At 33.1% G+C, this 16,928-nt stretch overlaps 1 protein-coding gene across 13 annotated transcripts in view; it reads left to right on the top strand.

The window, feature by feature from the left end:
* Ptprk (protein tyrosine phosphatase receptor type K) overlaps window positions 1-16,928 on the top strand; it is a 560,796-nt gene that overhangs the window by 506,445 nt on the left and 37,423 nt on the right. For 7 of the 13 annotated variants that reach the window (XM_058581029.1, XM_058581028.1, XM_058581024.1 and 4 more), the window contains 3 exons: window positions 11,238-11,376; window positions 12,415-12,456; window positions 14,411-14,440. In XM_058581029.1, the coding sequence (XP_058437012.1) occupies window positions 11,238-11,376; window positions 12,415-12,456; window positions 14,411-14,440 (211 nt within the window). The remainder of the gene's footprint in view (window positions 1-11,237; window positions 11,377-12,414; window positions 12,457-14,410; window positions 14,441-16,928) is intronic. The other 6 variants (XM_058581030.1, XM_046449132.2, XM_058581034.1 and 3 more) reach the window with 3 other exon arrangements.

Genomic DNA, 16,928 nt, shown 5'->3' with positions numbered 1-16,928 from the left:
CCTATTGACAGGAGAAGCTTGGCCCAGTGGGCACAGCTCCACCTACTGGAAGAGAAGTTAATAGAACTCTAGGACTGCATTTATTATTATTATTATTATCATTTTTTTTTCTTTTCTTTTTCTTTTTTTTTTTCTTTCTTCTTTTTCTTTCATTTTCAATTTTTATTTGTTGTTGTTCTTTAATTTTTTTTCAATGTTTCTATTTTTTTTAATTCTTTTAATTTTATTATTATTATTTTTTTAATTTTAATTTTCATTTTTTATTATCACTATTATTTTTGTTAAAATTTTTTTTCCGTCTTTTCTTTCTTTCTTTATTATCTAATCTTTGTTATTCTTGTTTCTTTTGTCTTTTCATTTCTTTTCAATCTTCTTATTCCCCCTTCCTTGAATTCTAACTCCCTACTCTCATTCTCTTTAGTGACTTCTTCCCTTCCCTTCTAATATCTTTCCTCTCAAGCATCAAATAAATCTATAAGAGTAAACAGTAACTCAGCAGTCAAACAGAACAAGAAGTAACATGAGCAGCATAAAAAAGCAAGGAAGAAAAGGAGTACAAACAATGAAGGACAGCCTAAATATTCAGGAGGACCTAGAGTCAGCAGAAAAATGGTCATATAAAGAACTCAAGGAACACCTTAGACAGATGGAATGGAACCTTAAAGAAGATACGAGACAGCAAATCCAAACAGTGAAAGAACACTTTGAAAATGAATTACATAGACAGATAAAAGAAGAAGTTAAGCATCTTTATCAGGAGATTGAGATTATAAAAAAAAACCAAACAATAATTCTAGAAATGAAGGAAACGATAAACCAAATTAAAAACTCAATTGAGAGTATCACTAACAGAGTGGAGCAAGTAGAAGCCAGAACATCAGATAATGAAGACAAAATATATCATCTTGAAAAGAGCCTAGCCAACTCAGAAAGGCTGGTTAAAAACCACGAGAAAAACATCCAAGAGATATGGGATAACATAAAGAAACCAAACCTACGAGTCATCGGGATAGAAGAAGGTACAGAGATTCAAACCAAGGGAATGAGTAACCTGCTGAAAGAAATAATTACAGAAAACTTTCCAGAAATAAAAAAGGAAACGGATATACAAATTGTAGATGCATACAGGACACCGAGCACACAAAATCACAGTAGACCAACGCCAAGACACATTGTTATGAAGATATCCAATATACAGAACAAAGAGAAAATACTAAAAGCTACAAGAGAAAGGAGGCAGATTACATTCAGGGGTAAACCAATAAGGTTAACAACGGATTTTTCATCACAGACGCTGAAAGCGAGAAGATCCTGGAACAACGTATTTCAAACACTGAAAGACAACGGATGCCAACCAAGAATTCTGTATCCAGCAAAATTAAGCTTCAGGTACGATAACGAAATAAAAATCTTTCATGATAAACAAAAGCTAAAAGAATTTGCAGCCAGAAAACCAGCATTGCAAAGCATCTTGAGCAAAACACTACACGAGGAAGAAATGAAAAACAATAACCAAAACCATCAGTGGGAAGTGCCTCTATAAAGACAGAGGGCGGGGGGAAAGCTAACCATGGAGAAACAAACTAAATTAAAAAAAAAAAAAAAGAAGATAAATAATCAAACATGGCTGGAAGTACAAACCATATATCAATAGTAACTCTAAACATTAATGGCTTAAACTCTCCAATAAAGCGACATAGGCTGGTAACATGGATTAAAAAAACAAATCCAACAATATGCTGCCTCCAGGAGACACATCTGATTGGAAAAGACATACACAGGCTGAAGGTGAAAGGTTGGGAAAAAATATACCATGCACACGGTCCTCGTAAGCAAGCAGGGGTGGCCATCCTCATATCGAATAAAATTGACTTCAAGACTAAATTAATCAAAAGGGATAAGGAAGGACATTATATACTGTTAAAAGGAACCATTTACCAACAAGACATAACAATTATCAATATTTATGCACCAAATAATGGTGCTGCGACGTTCATAAAACAAATTCTCCTCAAGTTCAAGAATCAAATAGACCACAACACAATAATTATGGGTGACTTCAACACACCTCTCTCACAATTGGACAGATCCTCCAAACAAAAGCTGAATAAAGAAACTATAGAACTCAATATCACAATCAACAACCTAGACTTAACTGACATATATAGAATATATCAACCATCATCAAGTGGATATACTTTTTTCTCAGCAGCACATGGATCCTCCTCAAAAATAGACCATATATTATGCCATAGGGCAACCCTCAGTAAATATACAGGGGTGGAGATAATACCATGCATTTTATCTGATCATAATGGAATGAAACTGGAAATCAATGATAAAAGACGGAAGGAAAAATCCTACATCACATGGAAAATGAACAATATGTTACTGAATGATCAATGGGTTACAGAAGACATAAAGGAAGAAATCAAAAAATTCTTAGAGATAAATGAAAATACAGACACAACATATCGGAATCTATGGGACACAATGAAAGCAGTTTTAAGAGGGAAATTCATCGCTTGGAGGTCATTCCTCAAAAAAAGGAAAAACCAACAAATAAATGAGCTCACACTTCATCTCAAAGCCCTAGAAAAGGAAGAGCAAAACAACAGCAAATGTAGCAGAAGGCAAGAAATAATTAAAATCAGAGCGGAAATCAATGAAATTGAAACAAAAGAAACTATTGAAAAAATTAACAAAACTAAAAGTTGGTTCTTTGAAAAAATAAATAAGATCGACAGACCCTTAGCCATGCTAACGAAGAGAAGAAGAGAGAGAACTCAAATCACTAACATACGGGATGAAAAAGGCAATATCACAACAGACACTACAGAAATACAGAAGACAATTAGAAATTATTTTGAAAACCTATATTCCAATAAAATAGAAGATAGTGAAGACATTGATAAATTCCTTAAGTCATATGATTTGCCCAGACTGAGTCAGGAGGATACTCACAACTTAAACAGACCAATAACAATAGATGAAATAGAAGAAGCAATCAAAAGACTTCCAACCAAGAAAAGCCCAGGACCGGATGGGTATACAGCGGAGTTTTACAAAACCTTTAAGGAAGAATTAATACCAATACTTTTCAAGTTATTTCAGGAAATAGAAAAAGAAGGAGCTCTGCCAAATTCATTCTATGAGGCCAACATCACCCTGATTCCGAAACCAGACAAAGACACCTCAAAGAAAGAAAACTACAGACCAATATCTCTGATGAACATAGATGCAAAAATCCTCAATAAAATTCTGGCGAACCGGATACAAAGGCACATCAAAAAAATTGTGCACCATGATCAAGTTGGATTCATCCCTGGGATGCAAGGATGGTTCAATATACGGAAATCAATAAATGTTATTCACCACATCAATAGACTTAAAAATAAGAACCATATGATCATCTCAATAGACGCAGAAAAAGCATTCGACAAAGTACAGCATCCCTTTATGTTCAAAACATTAGAAAAACTAGGGATAACAGGAACTTACCTCGACATTGTGAAAGCTATCTACGCTAAGCCTCAGGCTAGCATCATTCTCAATGGAGAAAAATTGAAGGCATTCCCCCTAAAATCTGGAACAAGACAGGGATGCCCTCTATCACCACTTCTATTCAATATAGTTCTCGAAACACTGGCCAGAGCAATTAGACAGACGAAAGAAATTAAAGGCATAAAAATAGGAAAGGAAGAACTTAAATTATCACTATTTGCAGATGACATGATTCTATACCTAGAAGACCCAAAAGGGTCTACAAAAAAACTACTAGAACTAATAAATGAATTCAGCAAAGTGGCAGGATATAAAATCAACACGCATAAATCAAAGGCATTTCTGTATATCAGCGACAAAACTTCTGAAACGGAAATGAGGAAAAACACTCCATTCACAATATCCTCAAAAAAAATAAAATACTTGGGAATCAACCTAACAAGAGAGGTGAAAGATTTATATAATGAAAACTACAAAACCCTAAAAAGAGAAGTAGAAGAAGATCTTAGAAGATGGAAAAATATACCCTGTTCATGGATAGGCAGAACTAACATCATCAAAATGGCGATATTACCAAAAGTTCTCTATAGGTTTAATGCAATGCCAATCAAAATCCCAACGGCATTTCTTGTAGAAATGGATAAAGCAATCATGAAATTCATATGGAAAAATAAAAGACCCAGAATAGCAAAAGCAATTCTAAGCAGGAAGTGTGAATCAGGCGGTATAGCGATACCAGACTTAAAACTATATTACAGAGCAATAGTAACAAAAACAGCATGGTACTGGTACCAAAACAGGAGGGTGGACCAATGGTACAGAATAGAGGACACAGAGACTAATCCACAAAGCTACAACTATCTTATATTTGATAAAGGAGCTAAAAGCATGCAATGGAGGGAGGATAGCATCTTCAACAAATGGTGCTGGGAAAACTGGAAATCCATATGCAACAAAATGAAACTGAATCCCCTCCTCTCGCCATGCACAAAAGTTAACTCAAAGTGGATCAAGGAGCTAGATATCAAATCAGAGACTCTGCGTCTGATAGAAGAAAAAGTTGGCTCCGATCTACATATTGTAGGGTCGGGCTCCAAATTCCTTAATAGGACACCCATAGCACAAAAGTTGATAACAAAAATCAACAAATGGGACTTACTTAAACTGAAAAGTTTTCTCTCAGCAAGAGAAACAATAAAAGAGGTAAATAGGGAGCCTACATCATGGGAACAAATTTTTACTCCTCACACTTCAGATAGAGCCCTAATATCCAGAGTATACAAAGAACTCAAAAAATTAAACAATAAGAAAACAAATAACCCAATCAACAAATGGGCCAAAGACCTGAACAGACACTTCTCAGAGGAGGACATACAATCAATCAACAAGTACATGAAAAAATGCTCACCATCTCTAGCAGTCAGAGAAATGCAAATCAAAACCACCCTAAGATACCATCTCACTCCAGTAAGATTGGCAGCCATTATGAAGTCAAACAACAACAAGTGCTGGAGAGGATGTGGGGAAAAGGGTACTCTTGTACATTGCTGGTGGGACTGCAAACTGGTGCGGCCAATCTGGAAAACAGTATGGAGACTCCTGGGAAAGCTGGGAATGGAACCACCATTTGACCCAGCTATTGCCCTTCTTGGACTTTTCCCTGAAGACCTTAAAAGAGCGTACTACAGGGATACTGCTACATCGATGTTCATAGCAGCACAATTCACAATTGCTAGACTGTGGAACCAACCCAGATGCCCTTCAATAGATGAATGGATAAAAAAAATGTGGCATTTATACACCATGGAGTATTACGCAGCACTAAAAAATGACAAAATCATAGAATTTGCAGGGAAATGGATGGCACTAGAGCAGATTATGCTTAGTGAAGCTAGCCAATCCCTAAAAAACAAATACCAAATGTCTTCTTTGATATAAGGAGAGCAACTAAGAACAGAGCAGGGAGGAAGAGCAGGAAGAAAAGATTAACATTAAACAGATACATGAGGTGGGATGGAAAGGGAGAGAAAAGGGAAATTGCATGGTAATGGAGGGAGACCCTCATTGTTATACAAAATTACATATAAGAGGTTGTGAGGGGAATGGGAAAATAAACAAGGAGAGATATGAATTACAGTGGATGGGGTAGAGAGAGAAGATGGGAGGGGAGGGAGGGGGGATGGTAGAGGATAGGAAAGGTAGCAGAATACAACAGTTACTAATAGGGCATTATGTAAAAATGTGGATGTGTAACCGATGTGATTCTGCAATCTGTATTTGGGGTAAAATTGGGAGTTCATAACCAACTTGAATCTAATGTATGAAATATGATATGTGAAGAGCTTTATAATGTTTTGAACAACCAATAAAAAAAAATTAAAAAAAAAAAAAATAAAATAAAAAAAAAATAAAAAAAAAAAAAAAAAAAAGAGAAGTATATAACATTTTAAAAATAAGAATAAAGTCAAGTACTCTTAAATAAAAAAAAAAAAAAAAAAAAAAAGAAAACAGGATCTGATTCCAGATCCTTTGTGTTGTACACTGGAATTTCCTTGTACTGGTTTGGTGGCAGGTGGTGGCAGATGGTGGAAACAGCTCTGTGAGGGAGCAGATAGCATCAACTGTTGACATGCCCAAGAACAATTTAAAAATGTATGTCCCAAGTTCATCTTTGGCTACCATCCAAAACAATAAGATCAGAGAGATCCTTGTGTGCTTTAGGAAGGCAACTATTTTTTTTAAATGTCAGTACAATCTACTGTAGGGAGGATTAGTGTCATTCTTCTATTTATTCAACTATTATTTTTGTACCATTGCTTCTTTTCAAGATTTTATAGAAATACAATAATAAACAAAACAAACATAATTCCTGCTTTTGTGGACTTTATCTTAACCATGGGAAGCTGCTGGAGCACTCTAACCATTGGAGTGTTACCATCCTATTGAAGTATTAGAAATGCTATGTGGGTTTTGATGTAAAATAGATGAAATGTAGTCAGGGAGAAAAATAGGCAGCTGTTGTGTGGTCTGGGTAAGAGAAGATGTTGACCTAAGGTAAAGTAGTAGGAATGGGCATAGAAAAATATAGACACCACATTTAGAAGTAGGAGTTCTTTGTAACTAATTGCATGATAAGGAGAAGTAAAGTGACCATGTTTGCACAGGAAAACTCCAGTTGTTGCCTGTCGTGTTTATTGAATATCCTCTTTCACTTTCAAAGAATCTGAAATCAAATGATAACTTATATGTTATTTCTAGAGATAAAGAGGGGAGGGAGGATTATTCTGGTTTGAACCACTGTGGATAATTGTTTTATTTGCCGAAAGAAGGGGAACTAGAAAATTAGGTATCAGAAAAGTGTGAATTCAGTTTTGGACATAGTGAATGTAAGGCAGCTGTCATACATTGAAGGGAAGAATAGTAATCAGATGACAACATGTGCCAGAAGTTCAAGTAGGACCTGTTTGTCAAAGATGTATTGCTTTGAGATTGATCAGCATGGATGATAACTCAACTAATGAAAGTGTTTAAGATCATGAAGCTGGAAAGTGTGGAAAAAGTGTCAAGAATCTGAGGTCCTTGAGGATCTCAAAAGAGGTATCTGCTTTTAAGGGCTGGGTAAACAAGGAGGGACTCAAAAAAGGTGATTTGTAAAGAAGAAGCTAGAGTCTTAAGAAAACTAGAAGACAATCCAGGAAAAGTATTGCTAGGAGTATGGAATCGACAAGAATGGCAAATGCTTTTTAAGAGGTCATGTAAAATAAGAGGAGAAAAGTGCTTATTAAAATCTGTAAATCCTGTTCTTGGTGATTTGGGGAGCTACATAACTGATTGTATGAGGTTTAAAAAATGATTACAATGTGAAATATGAGCAAGATTTCAGAACTTCAACTGATAAAGGAAGAACACATTAGTGAATACAAAGAGAATTCTCAGGATTTGAGTGATTATGTCTCTAAAGATGCTATATGATCACCTGTCATGCTGTATTTAGAGGCTTTTTTATTTCTTTTTTTTAATCTTTTTTTTATTGGTTGTTCAAAACATTACAAAGCTCATGACATATCATCTTCCATACATTTGATTCAAGTGGGTTATGAACTCCCATTTTTTACCCCAAATACAAGTTGCAGAATCACATCGTTTACACATCCACATTTTTACATAATACCATATTAATGACCGTTGTATTCTGATGTCCATCATGAAGCTTGAAGAATAATTTTGTTTTGATCCCAACAATTACAATTAGAATAGTGTTTTTTTGGTTGTGGTTTTTTTTTGTTGTTGTTGTTGTTGTTGTTTGTTTGTTTGTTTTTGTTTTTTTACCAAGGATTGAACTCAGGGGCACTCAACAACTAATCCTCATCCCCCACCCTATTTTTGTATTTTATTTTAGAGACACGGTCACACTGAGTTGATTAGTGCCTCGCCATTGCTGAGGCTGGCTTTGAACTATCGATCCTCCTGTTTCAGCCTCCCAAAATGCTGGGATTACAGGCGTGCAACACAGCTCCCAGCTCCCCAGAGCTGGCTGAACTTTCAATCCTCTGCTTCAGCCTCCTGAGCTAATGGGATTACTGATGTGATTACCACCATGTCTGGGTAGTTCTAATTTTTTAAAATAAATTAGTGTGACTTTAAAATTTATAAAGCTACCTTAGCTATTTGTGCCCCCCCCCAAAATTCATCTCATAAAATTATTAAATAAATATGAAATTTGTAGTTTTTTTCACTATACAAAAGAATTATGCTGCTTTTAACTATAGGAGACTGGGAATTCTCTGAATTTCCTTCGGCAGACAAAAAATTTATGGTAAAGGAAAGCATTTCTGAAAGAAGTTGTTCCACATTGTCTTTGTTTATATGCATAAATTATAAACAGGGCTCAGGGGTACAACCACTATAATAGATTTTTGCTCTCCTTGAGGAAAATAGAAAATGCTCACTTAGGGGCTATTGCTTGTATTTCCCTTAATGAATCTTCTAAGCTTGAATGATTTTAAATAGGATATTTATGTTCTTTTGTTCTAGTAGGACATGGAACATAGAAAAACATGTGATTAAAGTATGCAAAGTAATAAATTTATACAGACATATTGTATGAAAAAATATTTCTGGTAGTAGTAAAAGTGATAATAAATGTCATTATTAAAGACTTTGAAGAGAATTCACAATCAAGGGAAAGTAACCACCAAATCATAAGTACTTAGAGAATTTGATTAACCTTCTATACTCAAGTTTAAAAATTATGTTGAATATTGGTAAACAACTCTGCACAAGAATTGTAATCATGATAGACAAAGCGCTCTTACCCAACTCAAGTAAATTAACCTGGATTTTTTAGAAAAAGTATACCATCACAGGATGAGTTTATCAAATTACAATGTTATATGCAAACAAGAAATCGTATTCCAAAGAATTGTCAGAAACATTTAATTCTGTGAGTCAGGTATGTCAGAAAACCCCAAAGGGATCAAACCTGATGAAAGTAGTCTTTAATTAGTGAATAATGAGAATGTGTTTTATGGACTGAAGTTTTTACTAGGGATTTTTACACCAAACAGTCTTACCAGTCTGCTTCCATTTCTCAGTGAAGAAGTATCGGTGTCAAACATCTAATTTAAGAACTAAAATCAATAAATGTGCTTTGGATTTTATATTCAATTTTGAAATGTACTCCACCTGTTCTCAGTATTTACATCTATGTTTTACATATAAATGGATTTCTAAAGTCACAAGTACATACATATATATGTACACTGACCCTGGAAAGGAAAAGATCTGCAACATATTTACTACTTGTTTTGATGAATTGAGAGCTATATTTTGCAATGTGTTAAGCACTAAGCAACCTCTATACATAATTGAGGTTGGAAGGTTGGAAATTCCCTGAAGCATGCGTTTCTGGAGAGTGTTAAGTCATAAATGAGAACACCCTTCACTTACCAGAAAACAAAACAATACAAAAAAAAAAAAAAAAAAAAAAAAAAAAAACATAGGCTTACTTTTTGTTTTGCTTTGTTTTGTTTGCTTAAGAATAGTTGTTACCAATTACTGGTCCAAAGGGAAGTTTTATCCTATGAAATTAAAATAGTTCTAGTGAGTTGCTTTATAAAGTTAACTGTGTTCTAACCACTTTTTCCTCAAACTGTCTTTCCCACTGGTTTAATTTCAAATTACCATTTTATAAAATAATATTAGGTAAATTTATTCTTTCAAATTTCTCAGTTGGAAAAATCAAAATATAGTCTTATCAAAGTGCCTTTTGGCAGAACCATAGCTGGTGGGAAAACTGGAACACATGTTTATATGTGAAGATCTGGGAGTCAGGAGGAAAGAAGACAAGAGGAGGAGCTAATGAAAGGGTTGGAATATAGGAAAATGAGTAACATTTTCCAGAGAATGATGAAATTGTCCTTTGGAAAGAGATGACATTCGAGTTTTAGACTTGTTTATATGTCTGTTTATTCAGCCATCATTTCTTGACACCAAATGTAAGCTGATATTTTGGGTGTTATAAGACAATTCCCAAATAAGACTGATTCTAAGAATGCCTTTGGCTTTTGCCACACAGGTTCTTGGCAGTAGGGCCTACTAGTTTGGACACTGAGAAATGATAGGCTAGAAGATAAGAGATGTATCAATTTTTTTCCCTGTCCTTGAGCAATTGATGATCTCTCTCCCATTTTCTATGCCTGCAGAGTTTTTATATCTTTAAAGTATAAATAATAATACTTTCTCTGCCAGTTTGCAAGGCAAATGAAGTAAAAGGAAAATGTCTTCAGAGAGTTTAGTAGGGCTAATATATTGACTAAAGAATCTAAATTTAATTGTGTCCATATATGAGGGTGAGTGTGGTTTTGAGAAAGAAAGGAAGTGAGGCAAGAAAGAAAACCATCTTCTCCAAGTTCTGTTTCCCGAGTTTATTATCTGGATCTTATTTGTTAAGAGAATGTGAAATATTCTTGGATGTATCTTTTTTTGCTTTAATACTTGTTTCTGCTGCAAAACCAACTCTTCATCTCAAGTCTCTTATATTGAGTTATGAGTTTATGCCTCTAGCAATTGGATTAGGCATTTACGTAACCTAACCCTCTGGCTTAGATTAATGTCATTGACACTACCTGAAGGCACCAAGAATAGCACTTTGCACTGAGTCTAGACGTGTTTGCTGAATGAATTGATAAACAGACGAATCTAGATCTGACCTCATTTCTTCCCAGTATATTATTTGCTAAAATCCAATATTTTGACTTTTAAAGATCTTGGGAGAAAAATAATTTGCCATTCCCTTGGATAGTTATTTCTGTGGGTTTTTTATTTTTTATTATTATTATTTTTTGTGTTTTAAAAAAAATTCTAGTGTGAAATCTTTCCACTTGACCAAAAATGTCTTATGCTGTACTTTAGCAAACTTATATATATTTTTTATTTTCAGGTGGCTTTTATTTAAATACAAATAAATTTAAATTTTATTTACATACAATAAATATATTTTTATTTTTATTTATTTATTTTAGTTGTCAATGGACATTTATTTATTTATTTTATTTATATGTAGTGCTGAGAATTGAACCCAGTGCCTCACACATGCTAGGCAAGTACTCCACCACTGAGCCACAACCCCAGACCCTACAAATTGTCTTTTTATAGTAACTGTTAGCTGGTGATAATTTTCCTTTCTGTGATAATTAGCTGCTTTCAGTAACTTATTTTTCTGATTCGTTTAGCAGCAGCAACAGAAGAACCAGAAGTGATCCCAGATCCTGCCAAGCAGACAGACAGAGTGGTGAAAATCGCAGGAATTAGTGCTGGAATATTGGTGTTCATCCTCCTCCTCCTAGTTGTCATATTAATTGTAAAAAAGAGGTAAGATCTGATATTGTCCTGTACAGCTCACATACTCTTTATATCACTAGTTTTCAAACAGTTTTTTTTTTCCTTTGAACTCTTTTAAATCACAACAAATGAGAAGACTTTAATTTTAAAGTTTTGCCAGCACTGAAGTCTACTATTGGGCTTTTCAAATAAATTCTTACTTGTTATTGGGCTTTTCAAATAAATTCTTATTTGTTTAATAAGAATTTATTTTGGATATAAACATATTTGTTTAACCTTGAAATAAATGTGAGAACTTAAATTTCTCAAATGCAGAGACACTTGAGACATTATTTTATCTTATATTTGAAGTATTATATTAAGAATGACAAAATATGGATATTTTGTGGTACATTTGGACTAGAGTCTGAATTATATTGTTATTCTGTATTTCTCTAAAGCTCAGCTGCCAATAAGATATGAAAATATAAATGTTGTTTAATGACATTGTATATTAAATATTCAATGACTAAAAATTTAAAGTGAAGAGTAAATATTTTAATTGAACATTATCTTTTTTTTTTCTATATCAACCAATATTGCCATCTTTTGGAAACACTTAAAGATATTAAGATCTGCTGAAACTTCTACTGGTCTCTTCTAAAAATTAAAGTATATTCCTGCTGAAAAAATATTTAAAAGTATACAATTTTTGTAATTTGAGCTTTTGGCCATTATATAATGTCATAATCTGTGAATCGCTGTCTTAGAAAGTAATATGGCAATTCAGTCCTTCCAGTCACATATTTTGGATTACGCATCGATCTGGAAGGACTTTAAAAAAAAATTCTACATGCAGAGTTCATTCCCACAGTTTTGTGTATCAAAGTGGTCATAGTTTATGAATTCTATTGAATAATATAATAAACTATGTTGCTTAGATTGCATTAAATCTAATAGTATACTGTGGTAACTAGTTTGTACTTGAAATAAAGCATTAACATTATAGATAAGACTCATACTACATGTTTTAACAATTCCATCAGAGTTTATTTTAATATATTGCCTCTTTACAATTATCCCCTGGAGATATATATGTTGGAGAAGACACATCTGCATTAGAAACATTAGGTATGCATTATAGTGTTTTGTGTTAAATTAGCTACATACGTGCTTTCCCCAAATAGTGCTTTCTCTTTTTGCTTTTGTCTACTTCTGTGATTGGGAAATACATCATATGTGAGACAAGATGATTTAAATACTTTAGAAACATAAATTTTCCAATAAAGATCAATAAAATCATAGAATAGAAACTTGGGATCTTATCTCTCTGTTTAGTTTACATTTATATTTGTAAAGTGGCATAAACTAAACAGTTTAGAGAGTTAAATAAACATTGCTTCACAATTAAATTTATTCTAATCACTTCAGATTGGATGGATGTGAGCATGAGTGACTTTTGATTGTGTCCTCGATCAGAATTGGAATGAGCTTATTTTTATTTGTTATTTTTTTGAAAACATTTATTAGTTTTTAGTAGCTCTCCATATCCATGGCTCTCTCTCTTAGAAATAAAAAAGAATTTGAAAACTAAACTTCTTGAACTATGTTAAAACAGTCACTAAGCATGATTTGGGGGGGGGTGAATAAAATGCTCTGACAGCTCTATAATTGCATAGCGTAACAAATTCTTTTTCTGGTTCATATTTTAAATGGTTGGATAAATGAGCCTCTATCAAAATGTTAACATTTAAGTTTTCATAATTATGCTTTAAATAATAGAAAGTATCTAGAGCTTTGGCTTCTCTCCCTCACCAGCACCATTACGACTAGGAAAAGTTACAATTTTATAGGTGGATGAAGTTCCATATGTTATCTTCTGTTGTGTAATATTATGTCTAAATTACTTGAACTCCATACTATTATGTAGTATGTGTCACACATGAATTATATATGGTTTAAACACAAGTAGGTTTATTATACATACACAAAAGCATGGATATTATATCAGTATCAGATATTATGGAGTTTAGTTAAAATTTTAGCATATACTATAGCTTCCCTTTTAATATATAAATTTATAATAAAAATAGTAGGAAATATTTTAGCCTCTGACTGTCTGCATTTTTATGGGAAATTGTTAAGTTTCTCAAGAGTTTATACCTTACTTGAAATAGTATATGTAGGTATATTTCTCATGTTGAAGAAAGTTCTGTGTGTCTTTCAATATTTTATAAAAGAACGGTTTGGAATTCAACTGAGTAAAAGTTTACAACTGAGGGTATATATAAAGTAAGTTTTTAGGCTAAGAAAAGGGATATTGCATCTTTTCAGAACGCAATGTCATTTTTTTTTAATTTAACTGCTGGTGAATTATTTCCAAATCTATGCCATTTTTCCATTGATTGTGTATTATATATGAAATGTGCAGCATGAACACATTACTAATTCCAGACATAAATTTGAAATTATGTTTCACTACAGTAAATGTTTGTGCATGACATCATGTTCACATGCATCTACTGTAGAACTATCTTTGTGTATAAGTTCTTTGGTACATATGTATATTCACATAGTGTATGTATATATACCTGTGTACCATTAAGGTATGACTTATTTACAGAACTATAGGTATTATTCTGTATATAAAATAATTAATATAATAGATCTTTATGTTTTGTATCTAAAGAAAAAAATCTAGTATACAAGCTCTATACACAGCTGTTCCATCTGTCATGACATTTAAATGGTAATGGATGATACTATGCGTAACTGCATGTTGAAAATACACAATCCATTTAATTTTTCAATTTTTGGCAATAAAAGAAATATCAGCATGTTCTTTTTTCTAAATTATGTATTTCAAATTTTATTTTTCTATGGCATATCTGTCTGTTTAATTGCATGGCAAAAAAGATCTAACAATGCATGAGCAAATTAAAATGCAAAGCAAAAAAACATGAATTTTATTTCATTTTGTTTTCTTTTTTTAACGCACATTTTTCTGCTTTATTGAATGTGACAGAGTCACGCTTTTCATTCACCATTGCTTCTCTTTTTCCACTGTCTGTGATTTGCTTGCCAGGAGGAGCTACTATTCTTACTCCTACTACCTGTAAGTAGAAAATGGGTGATGTACAACTTTACATGTGTTAAAGATGCAGTATCCCTTTTCAAAAAAATAAAGAAACAATATTCGTAATTTTGGTGATATTTCAAAGAACATCTTTTGGTGGACTCTAAAACTATAAACTATTATCTACTTTGCTAATCTTTTTTTAAAAGGGATATTGTATTTCTGAATGTCAGCTACTTCTAATTTTTATTTACAGTTTTCCATAAGTAGCTTTAGTCTACAGCCAAAACAATCATTCAGTTACTTAATCAAACCTGTACCCTATTTTAGCTGTATTGCACCTCCTTTGTCTGGCAGAGAAAGTGGTTCTAACTCCCTAATCACTATCTTTATGTGATACCATTATAGTTGAGAAACTTAGCTAAGTCAGATATTCATAGAAGAACATTCAAAATGCCTTCACAGGATACAGATCAGATCACGTCTGCAAGTGATAACACCTCTTTCCTCATTTCCAGGAATCCACGATGGGTTGGAACTTCAGAACACCTTTGGTCTAGTTGTTAAGGCAATCAGTATGCTCTTGTAAAAATGAATAGATGCAACACAATGTTGCAGGGACAAAGAAATAAAAATTCTTTTTTAGAGAAGAAATATTTGGTTTGTTTATTATAACTAAATATAGCAAAGATTTTATAAACTAAGGTTAAAAAAACAAACAAACAAAAACAAAAACAAAAATACCTCTTGTCAACCCTGGAACAAGTGTACATGTGAAACATCTCCTTTTGTTTTCCAGAGTCTCTTGCTCATCTTAGCCTTAGGTATGACAGGCTCATTTTCATAAGGATAGAGGGGATTGTCCATTCTATTTTTGGAGTTATTTTCAGTTTATCACTTTCAATGTAGTATTTAGCCAATCCAAAGGAATGATATGACACCTTTCAAGGTTAAAGGATTAAGGATTGAGATTAAGTATGTTAAGAGCATACATCCCACAGCATTTATATAACTAGGTAAATTCAAGCTAGCTTTACAACAATTTTTTATAAGTCAATCATTATGACACAGTTCTGCCAACATTTTAAATATTATAAACATTTGGCTTCCTAGATCTGCTAGAACAAACAGGTGTAAACTAGCAGTGCTCCTAGCTTATTGTGATGAATCATAATATGCTTGTTAAATCATGTTTGATGAAGCCAAAAGTAATTAACCATACCATTTCGTACAATGATGGAGTACTTTTCCCCTTTATGGCCCACCCATACATCCACCTGCAGAAGTTTATGCTGTTGGCTGCTTTGATAATGAAAGTCATTTGCACATCTGTCAAACTCAAGTACTTGAAAAATGAATTGCTTAACTGTCCTGAAGTGCACATTATATATGCTGGTTGCTCCGGGGAAGACAAAGCATGAGACATAGTGGAATCAATAAGTATTTAATTATGAGAATGTCAATAAGCCTATCATTAACTATTACTGTATCTGTAAAATTTAGAGTGGGATTCCATTTTTGGTACATGGTTAACATATCTACATTCTGATTCCTGTAGCAGTTTATGCTAACATTATTGTGTTACATAGGGCTACTAGCATTTTAAATCCTAACTAGAAAGAATGTCACACAGGTATGCTATTAAACGCTACTTAAACATACCTAGTGACACTAATATAAAGACTTTTTTTTTTACAAAAGTAGAAATGACCTAGAATATCACCACAAACCACATGTGATCTTTGAGCTAATTTTCATTGGCATTGTCATAATAAATATCAATATTTAATGAAAACACTTAATGCTGATGTTAGTTCTTTGCTTTGTAATCACCTGAATGAAAGCCTACCTCACAGGGTTGTTGTGAGGATTTAGGTGTAAGACCAAGCTGATAATGTATTAACTGACAGATACCCATAAAGATTATAATTCCATGTAATTTGCTTACTAATCTGAGTTTGTGAATCTGAAAAATAGAAGTCCTTCAATGCAGGAGAACTTTTACTTTTCATGCATTTGAAAAATCCATTACTTCTTAATTTTCCCCTATTACAAAGTACACACAAATTACATGTGTTTTAAAGTGAAACCTAAATTCAAAAGCATCATTTCTACTCATTATTTTCTATATGTGCACCTTCAAAATTTTAATGGTATTTTGAATCCAAATTTCAGGTTGTGCTATTTTTTTTTATCCAATTTTGGAGGGAGTTGTGGGGGGAATGAATGTATTTTTTTTCTTTTTGCCCAAGAAACAGAGATTGGGAGTTTTAAAAAATACTTTTCTGCTGTTTTTTAATTTATAAATGGCAACACATTTGTGCCATATTCGTATTGTTCTCAATTATAAAGCAAGCAATATTTAACTCTTAGTGTAAGTAGTTGTTTATATTAGAATATGCTTCATAATGTGGCAATATAAACAATGTAATCAACTGGAAATATGATCAGAACTTAGGTCTGGCACAAGGTCCTTCTTCATTGCTGATTAGATAAATACCTCAGGCAAGTTTTTTAACTCCTTCAA

Source organism: Marmota monax, unplaced genomic scaffold (assembly GCF_021218885.2).
Source record: "Marmota monax isolate L192 unplaced genomic scaffold, Marmota_monax_Labrador192_F-V1.1 WCK01_AAM20220418_F8-fsc00030, whole genome shotgun sequence".
In the NCBI taxonomy this organism is placed as follows: Eukaryota; Metazoa; Chordata; class Mammalia; order Rodentia; family Sciuridae; genus Marmota; species Marmota monax.
This window is presented reverse-complemented; position numbering and strand designations above follow the sequence as displayed.